Source organism: Gallus gallus, chromosome 5 (genome assembly GCF_016699485.2).
Source record: "Gallus gallus isolate bGalGal1 chromosome 5, bGalGal1.mat.broiler.GRCg7b, whole genome shotgun sequence".
Classification (NCBI taxonomy): domain Eukaryota; kingdom Metazoa; phylum Chordata; class Aves; order Galliformes; family Phasianidae; genus Gallus; species Gallus gallus.
The window spans coordinates 52647406-52668611 of NC_052536.1; the positions used below are offsets into that span (position 1 = coordinate 52647406).

At 37.8% G+C, this 21206-nt stretch overlaps 1 protein-coding gene and 1 non-coding gene across 10 annotated transcripts in view; one reads left to right on the forward strand and one right to left on the reverse strand.

The window, feature by feature from the left end:
- SYNE2 (spectrin repeat containing nuclear envelope protein 2) overlaps positions 1 to 21206 on the reverse strand; it is a 173918-nt gene that overhangs the window by 89656 nt on the left and 63056 nt on the right. For 5 of the 9 annotated variants that reach the window (XM_015287886.4, XM_015287884.4, XM_015287882.4 and 2 more), the window contains exons 37-55: positions 20647 to 20759; positions 19297 to 19499; positions 18799 to 18918; positions 18426 to 18711; positions 17483 to 17652; positions 15443 to 15752; positions 14549 to 14713; positions 13324 to 13680; positions 12794 to 12928; positions 12097 to 12243; positions 10707 to 10859; positions 9217 to 9372; positions 8577 to 8842; positions 5272 to 7387; positions 4658 to 4980; positions 3984 to 4128; positions 3045 to 3260; positions 2388 to 2653; positions 1447 to 1603 (exon numbers count right to left, since the gene is read on the reverse strand). In XM_015287886.4, coding sequence (XP_015143372.2) covers positions 1447 to 1603; positions 2388 to 2653; positions 3045 to 3260; positions 3984 to 4128; positions 4658 to 4980; positions 5272 to 7387; positions 8577 to 8842; positions 9217 to 9372; positions 10707 to 10859; positions 12097 to 12243; positions 12794 to 12928; positions 13324 to 13680; positions 14549 to 14713; positions 15443 to 15752; positions 17483 to 17652; positions 18426 to 18711; positions 18799 to 18918; positions 19297 to 19499; positions 20647 to 20759 — 5804 coding nt within the window. The remainder of the gene's footprint in view (positions 1 to 1446; positions 1604 to 2387; positions 2654 to 3044; positions 3261 to 3983; positions 4129 to 4657; positions 4981 to 5271; positions 7388 to 8576; positions 8843 to 9216; positions 9373 to 10706; positions 10860 to 12096; positions 12244 to 12793; positions 12929 to 13323; positions 13681 to 14548; positions 14714 to 15442; positions 15753 to 17482; positions 17653 to 18425; positions 18712 to 18798; positions 18919 to 19296; positions 19500 to 20646; positions 20760 to 21206) is intronic. The other 4 variants (XM_040701588.2, XM_015287885.4, XM_015287883.4 and 1 more) reach the window with 4 other exon arrangements.
- Positions 19556 to 19638, forward strand: TRNAL-CAG. Its single transcript has one exon. It is a non-coding gene; the product is annotated as a tRNA-Leu (tRNA).

Genomic DNA, 21206 nt, shown 5'->3' on the forward strand with positions numbered 1-21206 from the left:
CAAAACAGTAGTTTCCAGTCCTGCATGAAGAATGTAGGTTTTATGAGATAAAAGAAACTTGAACAACTGTCTAGAGCCTGTGGCCTAGAAATAAAATCTGACCCAAGTCCTCTTGCAGAAAGAATGAAGAAACTCATTTGTTTTGAAGGTTTTCTAGAGTTTCAAGTTGGAAAGTTCTGCTTCATGGTTCCTTTTTCTCAGTATTCAGCTATTCGAGAAACTCAAATGTTAATGATGTTATTGGGCAAAGAGCTCCCACCAAGCATTAAAATTAACGCCCTTTTTATCCATTAACTCCCAGTCTTTCCATGGGAATCTTTTCTCTCATACAAACACAGTTCACATAAGATGTACGTGAGAGTCTGAAATTGATTTATTTCCTGCCAACTCAAGACAACGGTCTCTGAAATAAATAGAAATAAATAAATAAAATGAAACCATGAACAGCTGTGTGCCTAATTCTACAGCAAAGTAAGCCGTTGTACCGATTAACACTATGCCAGTATTTACAGGACTTTATGGATTCCCTAACTTGAATTTGCAAGAATCAGTTACATTACCAGCTACAACACCAGCATCCAAAGGAAAATGTCCAAAGCACGTCTCTGCAAACTGGTTTCTGTATACAAATGCACACCCACATCTCACAGGTTGGTTAGTTGGAAAGCAGTTGACTGCTAAAACCATCACTTTTCCTTCCTAGGGGATTAGTGTGACAGAGCTCAAATTCTCTACAGACCTTAGTAAGCTAGAATAAATAAATGATAATGTTCTGAAGTTTAAAAATAACTTTAATATAATTCAAAATCAAAACTACATCAAGATCTAAAAATTAAGATAATATAAATCAAATAACACTAGATCAAAATTAATATAACTGAAATAATAAATATATGCATATAAATCCAGATTCTGGAACTGTTAGGAATAATATTTTGTAAAGTCCAGTATTCAAAGAAGGCTAACAAAAATATACAGAAATGATAGAAGTGTATTTAAAAAACGTACTGGATTGGTGCAGAGTTAAGGCTGGTGGGGACCGTGGTCCTGATCACAATTTGACTTCTAAAAAGCAGTTACCAGATTAATTGACTTATGTGGAATATCAGATCTAGAGCATTTGAAGCTGTCCTGATTAGGTATGCAGAGGAGGAAAATGCACAGGGTATACACTAAGCAGACCTTCCCAATAGGCATGCAACTGGTTGTGAATCTCCTAGCGGTCTATGAAGGCTTCTGCTAACTGAGCTAGTAAAGGAAGAAGAGTGCAAACCAATTCCAGGGCAGGCCAGTTGCATCCCGTTGAGCCAAACTCATTCTCTTTAACTCACTGTGCATATGGATATACATACTTTGCAACTAATTTTATTTGGAGCGATTTCAAGCCCCAACATAAAAGAGAATATATTCCAAAGATTCCCACAGAGTCACAGAGCAACTACTAACCTTTAGCTGTGCTGCCTTTCCAACAGCATCTTGGGATAGCACAGATAGAGCATTTTGTAATGCATTTTTCACAGCATTTATTTCTTCAATGATCTTGTTCCTCTCTTGAATCTCAGACTGTACCAAATTCTTATGGTCTTGAGTCTTTTCATACAACCTATGACAGGTTTCCAGCAAGAATATTCTGTTAGATTTTACACTGAGTAGAAGCTATCAGAGCATACTTAGTGCAGATTTTTTTGTAAATATCAAGAACACTTGCTTGTATTTTCATATTATTTACGTAATTAAATCTCTGAGTGTCTGCCCTTTATGGCTTCAATTTCTTTGAAAGTGAGTCTTCAGATACTGCTAAGTATAAACAAGAGATCAAAACAGACAGCATGGCTATTTAACCAGAAATGATGCTCCAGAAAACAGTTCACAATCTCAGAGTCTGAAAGCCATGGCAGAGAAGAAAGACATTAACAAAGATTTCCATGTAAAAAAGTAAGCATGCAGAAGGGTGATTGTAATCTCAGATTTGCAAAAAACATTTGAGGTAAATCTTAAACATTCATTAAGGCACTAATTAAGGTAAAAGTTACATTGTGTAAAATATGCAAGGTCTGACTTTCAGAAGAGTAGATGATTTGCACATCTTATTCAAGTTCATAAGAGCTTCGAGCTTCCAAAATCAATCATGAACCCTAATGTTTTCTTCTACATTTGAATTGCAGCCCACACATGACATGATCAGGCTCAAGTCTTCCCCCCCAACTAGTATCTCCCATTGCCCATTCTGAAGATAGCAGATGGATTAGATGGAGCACTAGCGTGACTCAGTAGATTATCTTTTTCAAGTCCAGTACATCTTTCACATATTCTTCAATATCTAATTAAATGCTGCACTTATAGGTAATCATGTGTTATAATTTCCACCAAACTTTTGCACCACTTACTTTTTACAGCGGTCTTGCATTGTCTTTATCTCACATAAGGTAGGAAGGGCAGTTTCTGCCTCCACGTTTTCAGATGTATTCAAGATGTTCCTTATTCGGTGAAGAAGCAAGAGTAAGAGGAGCTGCTGCCTGCTGATGTTTTCCTCAAATGCATACACAGAATCCAGTAATTCTACCAGTTCCTCTCTGGTGGCTTTTTCTTTTTCTTTAAGACTTTCTGGCTGTTCTTCCTGGAGCTTATCAAGAATTATTGCTTCTCGTTCCAGCTAAGTAAACATCATGCCAAAGAATGAGCTCAAGTGCTTTTTTAATTCATCAACTTAAATTATATTATTTATTTGCTCAAATGTATAACTAAACAGTAGGAACTGCATATCCAGAATGCTTGAACCTCTGATGGGTGCCAAAACATTTGAGTTTGCATTTACAAAGAACACAGCCACACACAGAGTCATGCTGGGTTCAGACAATGCACGCTGTAAACACCCCCATCATTTCTGACTCCAGGTTCAAGAAAGTCTGGAGGTAACTGGCTGATCAGTGCGGAATAAAAAATGATGTTCTGTATTGATCTCAGCCCTGCACAGGTAGATTTACTATCTGAGAGTCTCAGTTCTATCACATTCCTCAAAACTTACTGTTTGTTAGGCAACTCACCTCCTCATTGATGAACTTCCATTCTTGTTTTAGTTCTTCACAGTTGATTTCCAGCTCTTTTGCTGCCTCAAGCAAACCCAGCCAATTTTCCCACAGTGCTGTTACAATCCTGCCCAGGGCCCTGTCACTTCCCTTGCATAATCTCATCAGCTCTCCTGAGACCTGCCTTAGCTTCACAAGATCATCTTCAGCCGAGTCAATGTTGGAGACTAAAATCTTATGCAAAAATAAATAAGCAAATAAATAAATACAGCCTATCAGAAGTGTTAATGAAGCATTCAGTAACGTGATTAGAATCCTCTATTAAAATGGCAATCACTCCACCGAGCTGGCTAAATAGAGTTTTAGTGAGGGAATTCTGTATTGGCTAAGACTATGGAGAAAAGGGAAACAAAGCAAGCAAAACAATCAGAAGAACAGCACACAGAAGAAATTAGGTTGCTTTTCCTTCATGGTTATTTGGAAGGGAAATGAATGGGCTCTAGTTACAGACACACAATATGAAGAGTCTGTAATACGATGAGTAATGCAAGTCAGCAGAAAGGTTCATTGTAGCAGAGGTATGGTGAGGAGAAAACAAGAGAGTCCTAGATGGGGAAGTAGAAGAACTCTGACTTTCCCATCTGAGGGAAAATAACAGCAGTTTGAGAAATCTGATCAGTCCAGGTCAGGCAGGCAAAGCAGCAATGAGGAATTCAAACAGAAAGGCAACACCAACTAAAATACAGGTAATGTTTGATTTTTACAGCAATCATATGTACTCATTTTACATGGCATATTATAATCCAGTCTACTTATAGATACCTAAAAACATGTTGTGGCTCAGTATATACATAAATATAAGATAACTGCATTTCTTACTACTCTGATATCATATGCCCTGCATAAATGCATGACAGTTTTGCATGAGTTTTTCAAGTTCTTCAGATCCTCTCTTACCTTGCATTCCTGTAAGTTCTCCAAAGCTTCCTTATAAGACATTGGTATTTGGGATAAAGACTGCCCAAGCATCTTTCCCAGATTGTGAAGATCATCACGCACTTTATCTTTGCATTTGGAATAGCTTTTGTATTTTTCCAAATATCTGCAGTAAACAATTACAAGACCAATTATAATTTGTTATGATTGATTGTTGCTTCAAGCATAACACCCACTAGAATAAGAAGCAAAAAAGAAAAAAATCTTATAAACTAGCAGTTCTTACTAATTATTTGGCAAATTATTTTCAATTAGTATTTAATTTTAATTAATTTAGTATTAATTAGTATTTAGTACCTAAAGAGGTACAGGTACAAATATCCCAGTGGTAAAGAAATATAAAGAATATATTTAATGGTATAATATATATATAATGGTATATATAAAAGGTAAGAATATAAAGTGCATCAGCAAGAGCTGCTTGAAAGAATTGTCTGTCTTCCCTTAAGTCTCCATTCTTTTCAAACATTTCTTTTAGAAATACAATTATTATCTGTTAATTTTCCTTCCATTAAAGTCACACCTAGGAACAACATAGTTGTTTACAGTTCTTTCTGCTGAATTACCTATAAGAGAAGAAATAAAACTGCATTTTTTGTCATAGGTAGGAATATGACCTAAGAACATGAACCTACCTCTGTTTGTCAGCCTCGTTTCTCTGAATCTTCTCTTTTAATGCCAAACTTTTATTGACTAGTTCTCTTAAAGTATTTTCCAGACATATTTTGTCTTCTGGTTTCAGTAGGTTTTTCAGCTTGGAGTACAACTGCTCTATGTCAGCCTTTGCAGAGTCAAACTCTTCTTGTTTCCACGGTGGGGTTTGATAGGTGTCCTCTGAACTACTGAGCTCTACTGCAGCAGAACAAACTTGAGCTTCACAGTCCTCAAGGAACTTGGCAGCCCTCTCAACAGCTTTGGTGTAAAGCTCACCAGCCTTACATGCCTCCTCCAGAGCAGACTGAAAGTGTTTGAAAGACAAAAGAACAATCAAGAAAGTCTGCTGTACTCCTCTGGATGGCCAGATGGCCTTCTCAGAATTTCATATATGGTTGTCTTCAGGACCCAAACTCATAGAGCAAATGCCCTCTATTACCCATGTGGCCATAGAGAGGTGCTGATTGCCTTCAAACAAAGGGACAGGGGGTATAAGGGAGCTACTCTGGAAAAGTCTGGAGTAAAGAATGGCAGGACATAACAATCATAGGTTTCATTATAGACATGGACATACACTTTTATTAAATATACTTACAACACGGGCAGCAATGTCTGTCTTCAGTTGTATTTCGTGATCTGCCAGCTTTCTTAATTTTGTTTCTACATCTGCAGCAAGTGATTTTTCTCCTTGACTTTCCCTCTCTTTTTCCATTATACATTTAATAGCAGAAAACTCTTCTGACATCATATTCTGAATTGATTCCCATCGCATCTTTTCATATTGCATCATTTTCATGTCTACTAGCAGTGGCTGCTGGAGCTCTAACTGAACATGCTTTATGGCATGGGATAGATGCTCTGCCACATTCTGGATATCTTCCTTGTTTTCACACTGGAGACTAGAGACCAAGTTTTGAAGAAACTGACTCAATTCCTCAACATCTTTCTCCAGGCTCTTTATTTCTTGCCTCTTTGATTCTTTGAATAGCGTGTGAAAAGCCTCATTCTTGCTTATTTGATTTGCTACCTCCTGGATTAAGTTCAAAATTTGTTGAATTGTCTGAAGTAAAATCTGTGCAGATATAAGACTCTCAGTAGGAGAAGAATTAGACCTATCATTTAATATCTTTGCTTCTTTCCTTACAGCAGACATCATAGTCCGGATTTCATTAAGCAATGCATAAAACTTATCACATTCCCAAATAACATTATCAAAATGTGTCATCTTCCCTTTAATTTTATTTTTAATTCTAAAAAATTGAGTTTGCAATTCATGCAATTCATCCAGCTGGAATGAATCCCAATTTAGACCTATGCATTCAAAGATTTCTTTGAACTTCATTATTTGTGACAAATTAGACTGAAAAGATACTACTTTTTCTTTAAGTGCTCTGCATTTATTCTTTACTTCTTCCGTGGCCTCTGTTAGTTCTTCTTCCATTTTCAATTCACTACACTGTAGATCACCGAGATCCTGTTGCAATGACTTTATTCCTTCTGCAAACTCTCTGTAGGCTGCTATTTTTTTCCCCACTTCATGACATTTACTCTGAATTTGCCTCTGTGTCTTCCTTGCTCTATTTTTCAGACTTCTTAATTGGTCAATCAAAAATAACTGTTCAGATAGACTCAGTTCCCCAGCTGTCATCTGACTCCCTTCACAATGGGATGAGATAAGCCCTTCAATCTCTTGTATGTCCTTTAAAATCTCCTTTAAAATGTCCTGTTGACTGATTAATTCTGAGCATGTGCTGGCTTGGTTCACGTCAGGCCTGCCAAGTGTCTCTGCATTTCGAAGCTGACAGTGAACTTTTTCTACTTCTGCAATAAGTCTTTGCCTCTCTTCCAGCTGAAGCTCTAGGCGCTGTAATCTTTCAACAGATTTTAAAACAAGAGCCTCGTATGAATTCTGTAATGCTTGTAGGAGGGAAGTCATATCAGAGATCTCCTCTGGCTTCAAGTTGGGAATGATGTGCTGGAGCTCATTACCCAGTGTTTCAATCACAGGCTCTCTGTCTAGAACTTCATTCCTCATAAGCTCACAACTTCTGATCTGTGATTTAACATCGCAGGGGAAAAGTGCTGCTTTCTGATCAAGAGAGGACAGTGACTCTTGGACCCATGAAATATTTTCTTTCAGCTTTTTCATTATGTCTTGTTTCTTCACAGCAGGCCCAGCGATCCGAACATCATCTTGAGGAGTATGTTGCTCTGATAAAGCTTCCAGTTTGCTCTGCAAATCCTGTATACAGCTCTCCAAAGCTACCTTTTCTTCATCACTCCAAATTCTTTTCATTTGCAGTTCTATCTTTCTTTTTAACAGGGAAAGACCGTGTTTAATGTTCTGTAACTCTGTGGTCCAAATTATGGGGCATTTGGCTTTTTCTCCGGCTGAGGAACACGACTCTGTTTGCAAATACTGTTCTTGTATCAATCTCTGAATATCCTGTGCTTTATCCATCAGCGTGTTAAATTCATTGATTTCTGCCAACACCTGATCATGCTTCTTTTGTACTGCCTGCTCCATGTGCTGCCACCACTGCTCCAGTTGCCTCATTTGGCTTGCAGTTAACACTTTGTCCATGCATGTTAAATGCTGAGACAAAAGCTCTTGTTGAGTTTTCAGCTGGTTTAAAACATCTCTTTCTTTGTGTAATGACTGTACACATGCCTTAATTTTCTCCAGAAGAACTGTGTTATTCATAGGACCCCTGCCAAAAATATAAGCAACGAAAAAAGAAAAACAATATGAACTACACATATTCTAAGAGAGTTTTGTCACACAGAAAATGATTCATTCACTTTCATTCACATATATAAATTTCTTAATGTTCTCACACAAGTGTCCTAACAATCATAACAATATGACTTTCTTGCTTATCCATACAGAGTTAGTTATTTCTAGATATCTCTGCAGGTAAAGGTACATTCTAACGTGTATTCTTTAAAACAGCAGCATATACAAGAGAATCTGCCATTTCCTAAAATAAAAGTTGTCTCTCTTTTTATAAATCAAGAATATTGCTAAGTAATCTCTAAGTGAATTAACCATTAGCAAGTTATATTGCTATACAATTGAGGAAGAAATTTGGCTAAAATAAAAACTTCCAAAATTCTCATTCCTTCAGGATTAATCTGGAGGAAGGCATCTACTTGTCTTTTACTTCGAAAAGCATTTTGAAATTCACTTCTAAAATACCTCCAGCAGCTACATTTTTATTCAATTCTTTTCAATCTCTTTGCTGCAAATCAACAATTTTATAAACCATTTTAAGATTTCTAATTAATGTGTTACCTTACTGTGATCAATGGGTCAGTTCCATGTTTTGAAGGTTAACTCATAAAAGGTACAAAATACTTTGCATGCATTGGTATCTTTGGATTGGTACTGCAGTTATTTATTGCTGTGTTCTTTCTACCAATTAAGTTAATTTTTCAGTTATGAGATACTCAATTTGGCAAAAAATTAGAACTGATGAGTCCTTGAAAAGAAATATTGCTCCAATTTCCTAGCTAATTCATTTTAAAGAAAAAATAATACTTCAGATCTGCCATATTTTGCAAAAATATTTTAATATGGTATCCATATAGATATTTAGCAAAGCAACCACTTCTTTGTTTTGCCTAAAAACAAAAAATGAGTAGATGTTGCTAAGAGATTACAATAGAGAAGCACCAGAAATAATTCTGTTTAAAGACTCCAGGTACAGTCTTAACATCACTTTACAAACCTGTGAGAGTTCTCTTTCTATCGAACATTAATAAGATGTATAAAACAACGTGTCTCAGCATTGTTGAAGCATAGCATGGAATTCAGCCTACGTCAGTTGTATCAGTAACATTAAGTTAAGGACCATATTTGTTTGCAGCCTATTAACAGAAACCCACAACTATACTTACATTTTTATGTTATCTTTTTCTGTTGCCAAATTTTTCATTGAGGACTGAGCAGCAGAAAGATTTTTCTGGTACTCATTAACCAAACAGCACTGTTGTTGCTTTACTGCCTTAACAGCATCCAGTTCTTGAAGCAGCCTGTCCCAGCAGGGCACCACAGGCTCTGGGGTTCGCAGCTCTGCTCCATTTGATCCGGTTGCATCAGGTAACGTTTCTTGACTCAGACGCAAAGATTTTGCTTTCCACGTTTCCAGTTCAGTTTGTAAATTCTACAATCAAGCCCACCACAGAAAGGATCAGAAGATCTTAACCACTTTCAGCTTCAGCACAGAATACTGATACATTCATGTACATACGCTTCCTTGGTTACACATAATGAGCACACATCACAGAAGTACACATGCAATCACAGGTGCATCTACTAGTACACTTCAGAAGCCTAGTACAAAAGTTGGTATTTACGTGGACTTATTTGCAATTAAGGCACAGTGTTTGTAGATTATCTGTTACGCAAACTGTCTAAACCACAGAGTCAAACCTCAATCAAGATAATGTGCAACAATTTTGTTCTGCCCAACTGAATCATACATCTGTAAGTGTATCGCTACATTAACAATGAGGAATGGCTTTGCAATTTCCATACCTCCAGCTCTTTCAGTTGCTCACTTATAAGCACAATATCCAGCTCAGCCACTTCATTTTTCAACTCATTGACCTTTTGTTCCTCCTCAAAATAATCAGTGTTTGCTTGCACTCCAGGAAGTAGTTCCTTCTCATCAACTCCTGCTGCACCTTCTTTCTGCAATGCAAAACAGTATGTTTATTTCTGAAGAAGTCCTAAAATGGTAAGTTTTCTGACTGCAATGCTTGGCTTCCTATGTTTAAGCCATGACTAAATCCCGCTCTTGCTTCCTCCTAGGAGGCCCTCCCATCACTACCACCCACCTCTGAAGTCATTCTGGCCTGCAAGCACTGTTCAATTAGCTGAGAAACCTCCACAAAAGTTTGAAATTCTGACATCATCTCCTTCAAGTAACATCTTACTTGAACCCATCTCTGCCTACTGATAACTCATAGTCATAGGTCTATCTACGCTGTCTTCCCCTTCTCTGCTGTATGCAGACATGGGTCTTTTCAGCTTCTCCTCATGCTCTTCTGGACATAGAGATACACAGATGGTGTCAGTCTCCCTGCACATTGCTTTTAATGTTTTCCAAAGTTTTTCAGCTCATTGGGTGGTGAGAGATAGAGGAAAAGTTGAGAATGCAGAGGAATGGGGGTTGCTAAGCAGGCGCTGTTCGTCAGGAATAAACCCAGGGCTCCGCTACTCGCTCTTCACAGCGCAGGCCTGCAGGAAACTGTCAATTATGGGGATACATGCCAAATATGATTCTGGCTTCTGTCCACAGTGTAGCCCAAAATCTATATCCCGTTTTCTTATCTAGACATGCAGGAAGTCAGCATAACCTACTTCACTTTCCCTATGCAAAGTCCCAGTTACGACTTGCCAATGGAAAAGGTCAACTGCAGACTTGCCTATAGATTTAACTATGAGAACTGGATCTGGCTTCATCTTTAACTTAAGGACATGGCGAACAAGGAAAATAACCACAGGGCAAAGGGAATTCTCAGTAGGGCTATTTGTGCTGAAACACCATTATTCTTAAAGAAGAATACACTTAGTAATGCCATTTATTAAGGTACCTTATTATTCTTTCAACTTCAATTAATTCTTCTTTCTCTGTTTTATTTTCTTTTGGATTTCAGCTTTCTGATCTCCCTTCCTTATGATGGCAAAGACTATCAAAGCTAAATACAGTAACATGGAACGTTGTAGCGAATAGCAACTTAAAGAGAAGGCCTATATATAAAATACTGATCATGATGGTTCTGAAAACCAACACTGCTCTTTTGAACAGATCCACTGGGAAAAAAAAAAAAAAAATTGTGGCTAGTATTTCAGATGAAGTTCAAAATGACTGTGGACCCGAAGCTGAATTATACACAATGAGCTTGATTTCTATGCGACAGTAATTGCCTCCTCATTTATAACAGAACTTCAGCTGGAGCCCTCTGTAACAAAAATCCAATAACTCTGACAAGTGCAACTTGAAATATCAGAACATGTTTTACCTCATGTGTAGAAACTGAGGGGTCAGATTCCAGACCATCTGTCTCAGCTGTTACAGGCTTCAGGATTTGACTCTTCAGGCACACACTCTGTTGAACCTGATCCTCATCCTCTCTGTAGGATTGATTCTTGACATCAGCAGGTTTCTCTTTTTGCTGTAAAAAATAATAATCATCATCATAAAGAAACAGGTAACAAAAAAGCCCTAATCAAACGTACTGAATAGTAATAACAATGCTTGAGAAGCGTATTTATGAAGCCCACACTTACAGGTAAATTAGGTCAGCCACAATTGTATCTCCTAAATTTTTGTGTACAAGTTTATGGCAAAGTAAACCACTTAGAAGAAGCAGTGCTGTAATTTTATTATAATTTTTGAGAAAAATTACAGATTGCAAGTGTTCTTCCTGTGATCTACACTGTTCATGTTTCATTATTCTAAGCAAGGACCTTGAACTGTGTACCCCTGGATGCTGGCTCAAATGCATTTTTAAAAGGTTTAGGTTTTTCCAATCTTGCACTTGCACTGTAGACAGCCTGTGTTTAGGCACATAACAAGCTACCAGGCAGGATATTCAGAGCCACCTACACAAAATAAGAAATGGAAAATACTTACAGTACGCTCATGATGGAGAGCACATAATTGGCAATTTAATTGTGCTGAAGGGATACCTAAGCTATTGGCTACAAGTCAGATAGGATATGTACTGAAAGCAGTCCACCCACAGCCCAGAACGAGCTAATTTACCCCAGTTCTCAGCGAGTTCATGAGTGCACACTGTGCTCCATCTTGTCATGGCTACGCTGCCTTGAGCATCTCATGCAGTTTGCAGAAACTAAAGGACTGAGAAGCACCTGGCTCCATCATCAATATAACAACTTTTCAGGGAGGTGATGATGGCAACAAGACCCCTGGATTAGATTTTGTCTCCAACAAGAACTTAGTTCCTCCCACACATCATAGCTCCATCTCTACTTTGTCAAAATTCCTCTTTTATCATGGTGCACAAAAGAGAACACAGCATTTCAAATGTAACTTCATACATGCACAGTAAAGAAGAAATCTAAATAAATGAAAGAAACTAGAGCAAAGAGACAACATTCAAACAAAATGGTTAAAAGGCATTACTATGCAGTCAGGTGATTTGGAATATCACATCCTCAGAAAGCCACTTTGTAGCAGCCCACAGTAACAAAACAATCCCTTCATGCACATTTTAAATGTACAAGAAAGGATACTGAAGTTTAATGCATACTTAATCTGTGTGTATCACACATCAGGTAAGAATATCAGGTTTTTATTATTTATTAGTAGTATCATCCCCATTGCAACAAAAGTGTATACATACACCCTCAAATAAAATCCCTTTTTCCAGTTTCATATCCAATTACCTTCACTGGACTTGTTTCCCTTCTTATTTCATCACTTCCAGCACCAACATCATCCTGACGCCTTTCCACTTCTGCGCTGTCCAGAAGGTTCTCTTGGACTCCATCACATGTGTCCATACCTGGGCTCTCTTTATCAGCTTCCTCCTGCTTTGAAAAACACAAAATGTTTACAACCAGTAAAAGTCACAGTCCAAAATCCAAGCTTACCAAAGAACACTGCACTCCATCATCTTTCTACCTGTTCTTTAGTTTAGTTTAATGAATGGAGGCAACCCGAAGACAGTCTCTTGGGGAAACCTGCTCAGATCAGTCTGCTAGGACCTTAGTAACTATGAAACAGTTTCTATTTCTACTTCTCCAGAAATTTCTGTATGGGTGGTTATTTCAATGGTCATCTCTCTGTCTGCAACTGCTATTACTGGATGGTCAGATGAATGAGGGAGTTCACCAGGTTACTCCTTCAGCTTTCCACAGATGAAGTTATTTATGGTGTAATTATCCTGAGGTGATCTAGAGACCAGAAGCTCCAGATTAATGACCTCTTACCATATACTTTGTGCCTGTATCCTTCCTTTTATCTTGGGAGGAAAATATGTCTCTGTGTGACCATAAATTTTAAGGAATTGAATAGGCATTGCTATTGAACAGACACACATGTATACACACTGACATCTATTAAAACATATTCGTCAGGTACCTGAGCAGTTTGGCTGTATCCGTCCTTCCCTTGATGGATACTCTGTAATGGGCTGTCTGACAACACACTGCTTTCTTCCAAAAGCAAACCATTTTGCTTCTCTTTCTCTGATACACTCCCAATTACAACTTGACCCTGAGAGAAATATAATACAAAGCCTGTTTTACTGTAAATATATTTTAATATTTAAAAAATGAATATATTAAAAAAATGTAAACAGGAAAAGTATTGTATTGCAGCTCTCAGTAAGTCTTAATGATATAAGAGAAACTCCTTAAGTTCTGAAATTACTGCAAAAGAAAGGACTAAGGTTTTTTGGCAGAGGCACATCTGTAATTTTCATATCTACACACATTTTCCCCCCAGAGGAGGCTTTGTCTAATGACATGCAGATTGTGCTTGAATTGAAAGCTGCAGTTTTGAACAGACAGTAGGATGCAATATAGGATGAAATATACAAAAGGCATTTGAGAGACAGGTGTTTCTCTAACCAATCCTCCACTGTCATTACTGTCAGGAAATATACTCACATTATGCATTTCCAAACACTCCCTTAACTCTGCTGTTGTGGTGCCCTCTTCTACAGCACTAGGAGTATCTGAAGTGATCTGCATCTCCCTTTTTAGCATTGTATCTGTCTTATTCTCCATCTGTATTCCATCCATGAGATCATCTTTTAACTCAAGGGCTTCACTGAAAATATTTTCTTTCTTTTGCTTGACATTTTCAAGTTTTTCTTCAAGACTCCTATGTTCACTCTGAAGTGTTTCAATCTCATCCTCAATATACTTCTGTCCTGGTGAAGAAGTGTTTTGTTTAACAGTTTCTGCTAAACCCAAAATCTTCTTTAACATGTCTTCAAGTTGACAAAGAGGTGCTTGTTGTTCCTTTGAACGGGAAGAAAACATGCCATTGAAACATATTCACTCAATATACTTAACGCTAAGATCTAAAATCAATCACAAAAATCATAAACATTTACTGTGAACAACCAACTAAGCTGATAAGTATGTGAAGACCTATTTGCTGCAGAAAATACTAAGTTTTAGTCAGCCATATATTTTTACAAACAGAGAGCACCTGAAGCAATGTGCATTTAGACAATGATAAAAAAAATCAGACAGAATTCTGTGAGGTGCACAGTGATCTAGGCAAGTTTAAGAACATAATTCCTCCCTCTCTTACTGCTCAATTTTGAATTTGTTAGAGATATGGCAATTTCTGGAGGCAGAGGAATAGCAGTGATCAATATCTGAGCTACAGTTTCAGCTTTTAGTAGCTCCAGTTACAAGACTGCTCCCAGGTCCACCAAACTGCAGGAGAATATCTACCTGTCTGTGAAGGATGTTTCTTACCACTGAACTGAGCTCACTGACACTTACACAAACCTTCTTCTCTGGCTAATTTGAAGACACATGCTAACACCAAATTTGTCAATCTCTTTCTTCATTATTCCCCCCAGTAAATCTACAACCAATCAAATTAAATCTACATGCTTGACAACGAGGACAATTTTACCTTCTGTTCATTTGACAGTAAAAGCCCATTAAGAGTGGATCTTCATTAAGACTGATTTCAGGCCTACATTTATCTTGATGAAACGAATACAACACATACTTAATAATTACAAAGTGTTTCTTGGCTCTTCAGTTTGACACAAGCAGCTCTTATCTTTTATCAATCAGAATCTCTAAATCTCTACAAGCACACAGAGGATGGACCTACTTTCTCCATGATGCAAAACCTGTAACGTACCTGTGATTTCAATTGTTTTTGCTCAGTGGATGGTTGTTCCACTGCTGGACTCACACAATCAGCAAGGTTTTTGGAAACAGTTTTTAGTTCTGTGCTCAAGGCTGTTACCATATCCTGAAACTGCTGGTGCTCTTGAACATGTCTTTCCAATGTCTCCACTGCAGCCTAAAAATCAAGGAGTTTCTAAAATTAGGCCAACACTAACTGACACAAATATAACTTAGCCACAGACTGATATCACCTTTCCAAGACCTCATCAGCACAAAACATTTATTTCCCCTAAAATATACAGTTAGTCACAGCTGCATAGAAATCTTCTCCCCTTCCCAGCACATTATGAACTTCACCATGAAGAAATTTTTTTAGACATAAAAAGCAGAAGAGTTTGCATTCCATATAAATTCTGAAAGAGACACTATTCAAAGTGGATGAAAAATTAGATGCAGAATGCCACATAGGGTACAAATGCAGTTTACTGGACCCAAACTGGGAGAAAACAATGACAAACAGCATCCAGAAAGACATCATTCTTCTAAACGGAGAAAACAATTACGTGACCTTGAGATTTCTAGGAATGGATGCTTCAGATCAAAGGTATCAGAATCTGCTTGCAAGGTATAAACTATTATTCTTCACACTTATTTTGCTCTCGTTTGATTAGATGTTTTTTCTTCTGCAAAGCACATGGAAGTGAGAAGTATGAACTGGTGCTTGTTATCCCATCGTAAGAGAGAGAAAGGAGTCCCCTGCCCCTTTACAAAGCAATTTTCATCACTCCTAGTTTTAGTCAACAACTTCTCAGTTGAATGATACCGACAGGCAAACAGAAAGACCTGCAATAAGATAGGCTTTTTACACCAGCATCCTCATAAGAACACAGAGTAGGGTTCTAACCTGTAGCTGGCTGAGCAGATTTTCATGCTGGTGTTTCAATTCCAACCACGATTCCTCTGTGAAGCAGGGATTCTCAGCAAAGCTCTGTAGGTGATCTTGGCTTTCTAATTCATTAAACTGGGAAGTTAAATCTTCTGCCTTCTGCAAGAGTTTGGTGTAACTTGACAACTGAGCTTGCTTCTCCAGCAAACCAGGCTGAAGGGCAAAACCCATCTCCTGTTGTTGTTTCTTCAGTTCAATTAGAGCCAGTCTCAGACCTTCTTTGCTTTGCTCATACAGTTCCCTGTTGAACAGAAGTTGCTCTTGAGGGCTAAGAAAAAAATACTGGTTTTAATAGTATTAAAATATTTTGCATTTATTGCCTAAAAATGGAAAATTACAGTCAAGTCAATCATTAGAATGAACACCAGCACACTGAATACTTTTCTTCAGATTTTAAATTAATGACCAACTTTAGGCTGGAATTTTCAAAGGTATGAAAATGAAAGACACTGAAGTTAGTGCTGCTGAACTGGACCTAAATACAGGACAAGTGACTAACTCTCTTACATATGCCTTAAATTGTAACCCACAAACACATAATTTCTACTATCTGAGGTAAGGTGCTCATGCTCTGTATTTTCAGCTCTTTATTCCATCAGAAGACCTCTTTCAAAGCTGCAGTAAGGCTATAAATCTTTTTCCTTTAAAAATGGCTTCAGACAGACTCCTGAAAGGGAATGTTCTGTAGAAGTGAAACATTGTTTTGGTCAATGTGGAGTTGGTGGTGGAGTGTTTCAGATCTACAGACAACAGAAACAGCATACACAAGAAGGATTGTGCTATCACAATCCAGTGACCTTGACATTAGATTTTGATTTGTTTGCTTTCCAAATACACACAATGATCCACTGAAGGTGAACGGGTTATACTCGTCCACAGAAAATACACAACTAAAATCAGAGAGACAAAAGGCCATTAAGCAACAGTTTCATGGTCACATTCAGTGATGAAGCTACAAATATTTTCTAGATGGAACTTAAATGCCAACATTTGAAAATATGATCCCACACACACACAAAAAAAAATCCAGACAAACAAAGTCTGGTTACTATTGTACAAAGTACAGCAGGGAAAATGAGGATAAAAGTAAAGCTTCACTTTTTTGTTTTGTTTTGTTTGTTTGTTTGTTTGTTGTCTCAAGATTCATAGTTTTGGGTCAATCAGAAATAGAGCACAGCCTCCCAGACATTACTGCCTTAAATTCAGTGTTCCTATTTCAGCTGCTGGATGTATCACTTCTGCTATTCATAGGCCTAATCTTGCAAGGTCCTGAACATCTCTTCAGATCTGCTGAGCACCTCATCTCCAGTCTTTAGCATACTGTGAAGAGGGTGTCTGCATTTTGTTAAGTTGGATCTAATATAGCCACTGATCTTTCTGAATGCCACTTGTACTGAGTGTTTATTAATAACAGAAGGCAACTGAATACTCTGAAGAGTACTTGTTTTTAATAATTCATTCCCTGGTAATTTTTAAAAGCATACAGTAGGTCTGCACTAGCTCCATTTACCTCAACAGCAAATTTCCCAGTGATTTTACTGAACTGCTCTAACATTCAAGGATGTTACAGCAGACAAACACCTTGAAATTGTCTTCAACTGCAAAATCAGAACTTCGGTTTGTTTTCACCACACACTTGGAACCATGTGACATGTTTTAAAGGATCAATTTGGTTATCAGACACACTCAACTCCCTTTGCTGACTTACCTATGAACAGACTTTCGCAGAAAATAAGTTGCAGCAGGAACAGCTGCCATAGCCAGGAAAGTGTCTCAGCCAGCCAGAATAATCCAGACTTTAAAACTCTACTTTAAAAATTCCAGCCTACTGGTCTTACATTGAACTCTCCTTTCAATCAGTAAGGGTGTGCACAAGGGTAGATCACAGCTCTGCTGGGGAGGATGCCTGGGGCTCTAAGCCCAGCTCAGAGCATAGGGAAGGGCTACCTTCCTCACTGTAACAAGATCCATACCACACCTTGGCAAATTCTACATTACCGTCTATACGCAGCGGCTAACTGGCAGGTCCTTTCCCACTGGTTCTGGAGGTCAGAAACAGTCTGCTGAACCTCTGGCTTCTTAATTTTGTCATTTTTTATTAACATTTCTCCTAGAGGTACTATGTTCTGTATTTTGGAATCTCCTGCATCTTTGAGAGCTATGATTTCCTGTATTAAACAAGAAGCAGTACAAATACAACAATCTTAGGTTAGAGAATAAAAGGTATTACCAACAAAGTCTTTCATTCCTGATTTCAAGAAAAAAGAATTCTCCTTCTAATATATCACACAACAAAAATATTAACAGACAGATGATCTAGTTTAGAAAGCTTGGGATAAGAAAGCTCAGATTTATTAATTATTCTCTACATGACAAAATTAAACCACTACTGGTCTGACATGATAAAAGAACTCAAAATCTCAGGGAGATACATTTATCACAATACCATCCCTTCCACAGAAAGAAAAATGTAAATACAAGCAGCCTCACTTCTGGCTATTCTGTTAGGAGCCTCTTAGGTTCTCAGAAAGGAGACTACAGAGAGGACACGGGGGCCAAAGAGAATCGCCCAGTGAAAGAGCAGAGCAGCCCAATCCAACAACACTACCAGCTACATTACTGACCTCTCTCTTCCCCTCTGGAGTAGTTTATGATGGAAAGATGGATGGCCACTAGCACCCCTCCCTAGGCTATGAATTCAGTCTTACTCCACCTAGAAGTGTAGCAGAAAATCTCCTCTAACATGACTAATGAACTATGCAAAAACAAAACTATGAAAAGGAACAAAACAAGAAGAAAACACTCCCACACACACACACCCAAACAAGTCACAAAATACAAGCAATCAGCAGTGGTAGCATATTTTATAATGCATTGACTCATCAAGCATTTGCTTCATAATAAGTGCAAGTTGTGTAGTGCAATGGGAATAACACAATACCTTTATTTGATTAATCCTTTCTTCTGGTGGTAACTCACTTTCCTGTGAGCTCAGATTATTAATAGCCTTCTCAAGTTTTTTGATCCAACTAGACATATCCTGGGCAAGTTCTTTGAAATGTTCATCCACTGAGAGTCCCTGAGTATTTCCTGCCATCTCATTTACATTTGTCATTAGTGTTTGATATCTACTAACAAGATCACTGGTTTCTGAAATAATTTCATCTTCTGTCAGCCCAGTCTCCCTCAAAGAATTTGCTAGCTGAGCCAAGGAATCAAATGGTTCTCTGAAAAATACAACAAATGAACAAACAACTATTTCTCATAACAACACAGAGCAATCTTCTTTAGGTAGAGCTCAAAGACAACAATACCTCTGCATTAATAATGTTTTATACAGGTTTTCAAGTTTTGTCTCATCTTTTTTGATCTCTTGCAGTTTTTTTTCTTGCGTGGTGAGCCATTTTTCTAAGACAGTGCTGCTTTCTTGAAGGCTAAAGAGAGAATAAATAGAAGTGCAGGTCAAAATAAGAGGCATTGCACAAGTAAAACCTGCTGACTACACTGTCTTACTGAGAAACACAAACACCAAGAACCTGATCAAGCTTGTACTTAAATCTTATCTTATGGATAGATTTAAGTTCCCTGTTTCATGTCACTGAAACATGTAAGCACGTGCTCCCATGAAACACATCATTGTATGCTATGTCACACTGATTCTACTGTGTAGAGAAACATCACAAGAAGAATATAACAAAGCACTCAGTAAACTTCATTAAATTGTCTTCTCTGTCACTGACTACGGCTGCTTAATAATTAATCCCTTTATATCACTTGTGATTAAAATGTCAGAATTGACATTAATTCCATACCTTTTGAGCTGCTGGAGAGAAGTACCAAGTTCCTTTTCCCGTTTCTGGCATTTGGATATCAGTCTTTGTAGTTCTGCTTCTTGATCTCTCACACGGCTGCTAAGTTGGTTAATGCTTGCTTTGGGCAAGTAATGCTTCGCTTTATTCAAGAGAGTCTTAACCTCTTGGATATCTCCATCTTTGCCTTCAGAAGTTAAGAAGTGCTGAATGAAAACACAAACGTGTTCGTGAAAGTTGCTATTGCATAATAGCTCACACTGTCAGGATGGCTGAGCGGTCTAAGGCACTGCGTTCAGGTCGCAGTCTCCCCTGGAGACGTGGGTTCGAATCCCACTTCTGACAACTGGCTACTCTTTTCATGACGGTGAGGCACTGGAACAGGTTACCCAGGTAAGTTGTTGATGCCTCATCCCACTCCAAGGTGCACAAAATTCAGGTCGGACAGGGCTCAGGCTCCAGGCAACCTGACCTACTGAAAGATGTCCCTGCCCATAGTGGGAGCCTTGGACTGACTCAGATGATCTTTACCAGTCCGTTTCTGACCCGAACCATTCAATGGTTCTAGGATATTTAAGCTTCAAGAGTACTTTGACCCCAGTTATCACCAACACGTCCTACATTCCTCTTTCTGACAATGACAGTATGTTATTATACAGTCTTCTGATTATTTGACTTTCAAATGGAGGAAATAAAGGAGACAACTTGGATTTTCTTCACAGTGGCAAAACAACAGACAGAAATAGGCAAAAGCAGCATTCAAATCTAGCAATAACATCACTATATTTTCTTTTTCTTTTGTTAAGCTGTGATTGCTTCTTGCCCATGGTGCATTTTCATCTCTTTTCTGTTGATTCTGTCTGATATAGAGTGAATATTCACAACAAAGTGAATTCAAGTTTCCCACATTTTAATCCAGTAGAGGTCAGAATTTCAATTTAACTTCTACAGAATCATAGAATCGTTAAGCTTGGAAAAGATCATCTAGTTAAACTGTCAGCCAACCCCTGACCATGCCCACTAAGCCATGTCCCTGTCATATCCCATGACACATTTGACTTTCTGCATCTTTGCACACTGAACTATGTGGTTAGGGTCCACTGATTTACATTAAGTACTGTCCTGTCTCTTACATGACCAACTCTGAGCTGAATTTGAACTACATTATTCAATTTTAACTCAGATTTACTTTCCACTTATTGTCCTACTACTTTATGTTACACGAAATGCTCTCTGGGCCTCAAGTTACAAATCACAGTATGTGAATTCACTCCCCAGAATAATCTCCTCTGTAAGAAAGTAAAAGGTCAAGGTGAACCAGCAATAGAAATTAAGAATATTTTAATACTTTACCTTTAGTCTCTGCAGTCTTTCTTCCAGCATCTGTTTTGTTTCTGAGGGGTCAAAGCAGTCCTTCAAAGACAGCTGAGTGCTGCTGAACCAATCATTAAAATTCTTGCACTGACCTGAAAAAAGACATTCCAATTTTCTTCATTAATTGTATTTTGAAAAAAAAAAAAAAATCCCTATTTAACACGAACATTTCAAGACAACTCATAATTGCATTTAACAGTGCTGCTGTCAGAGGCTGTTTTCCACTACAGACAATGTGAAAGAAAATGCTTTAATTAATACTTTTTTTTACTTAACATTTATTGACAATAAACACAGCTATATACTGGGAAAGGATGGTCTGCCAGTCATAACAGTTTCAGTAAACAAGACCTGGAATAGCATATTATGAATTGTTCTCCTTTCTACACAAACAAATATTACTCATCTGACAATGAGATTACTTTTGTATCTAAATAAAAAATAATTGGAAAAAGTAAATATGTTTTATTTTTATGTGTTTTTAATGAAATGTTTTGACATTTGTTCCTGAATTTTGTTGGAAACAAAAGCCATTTTTA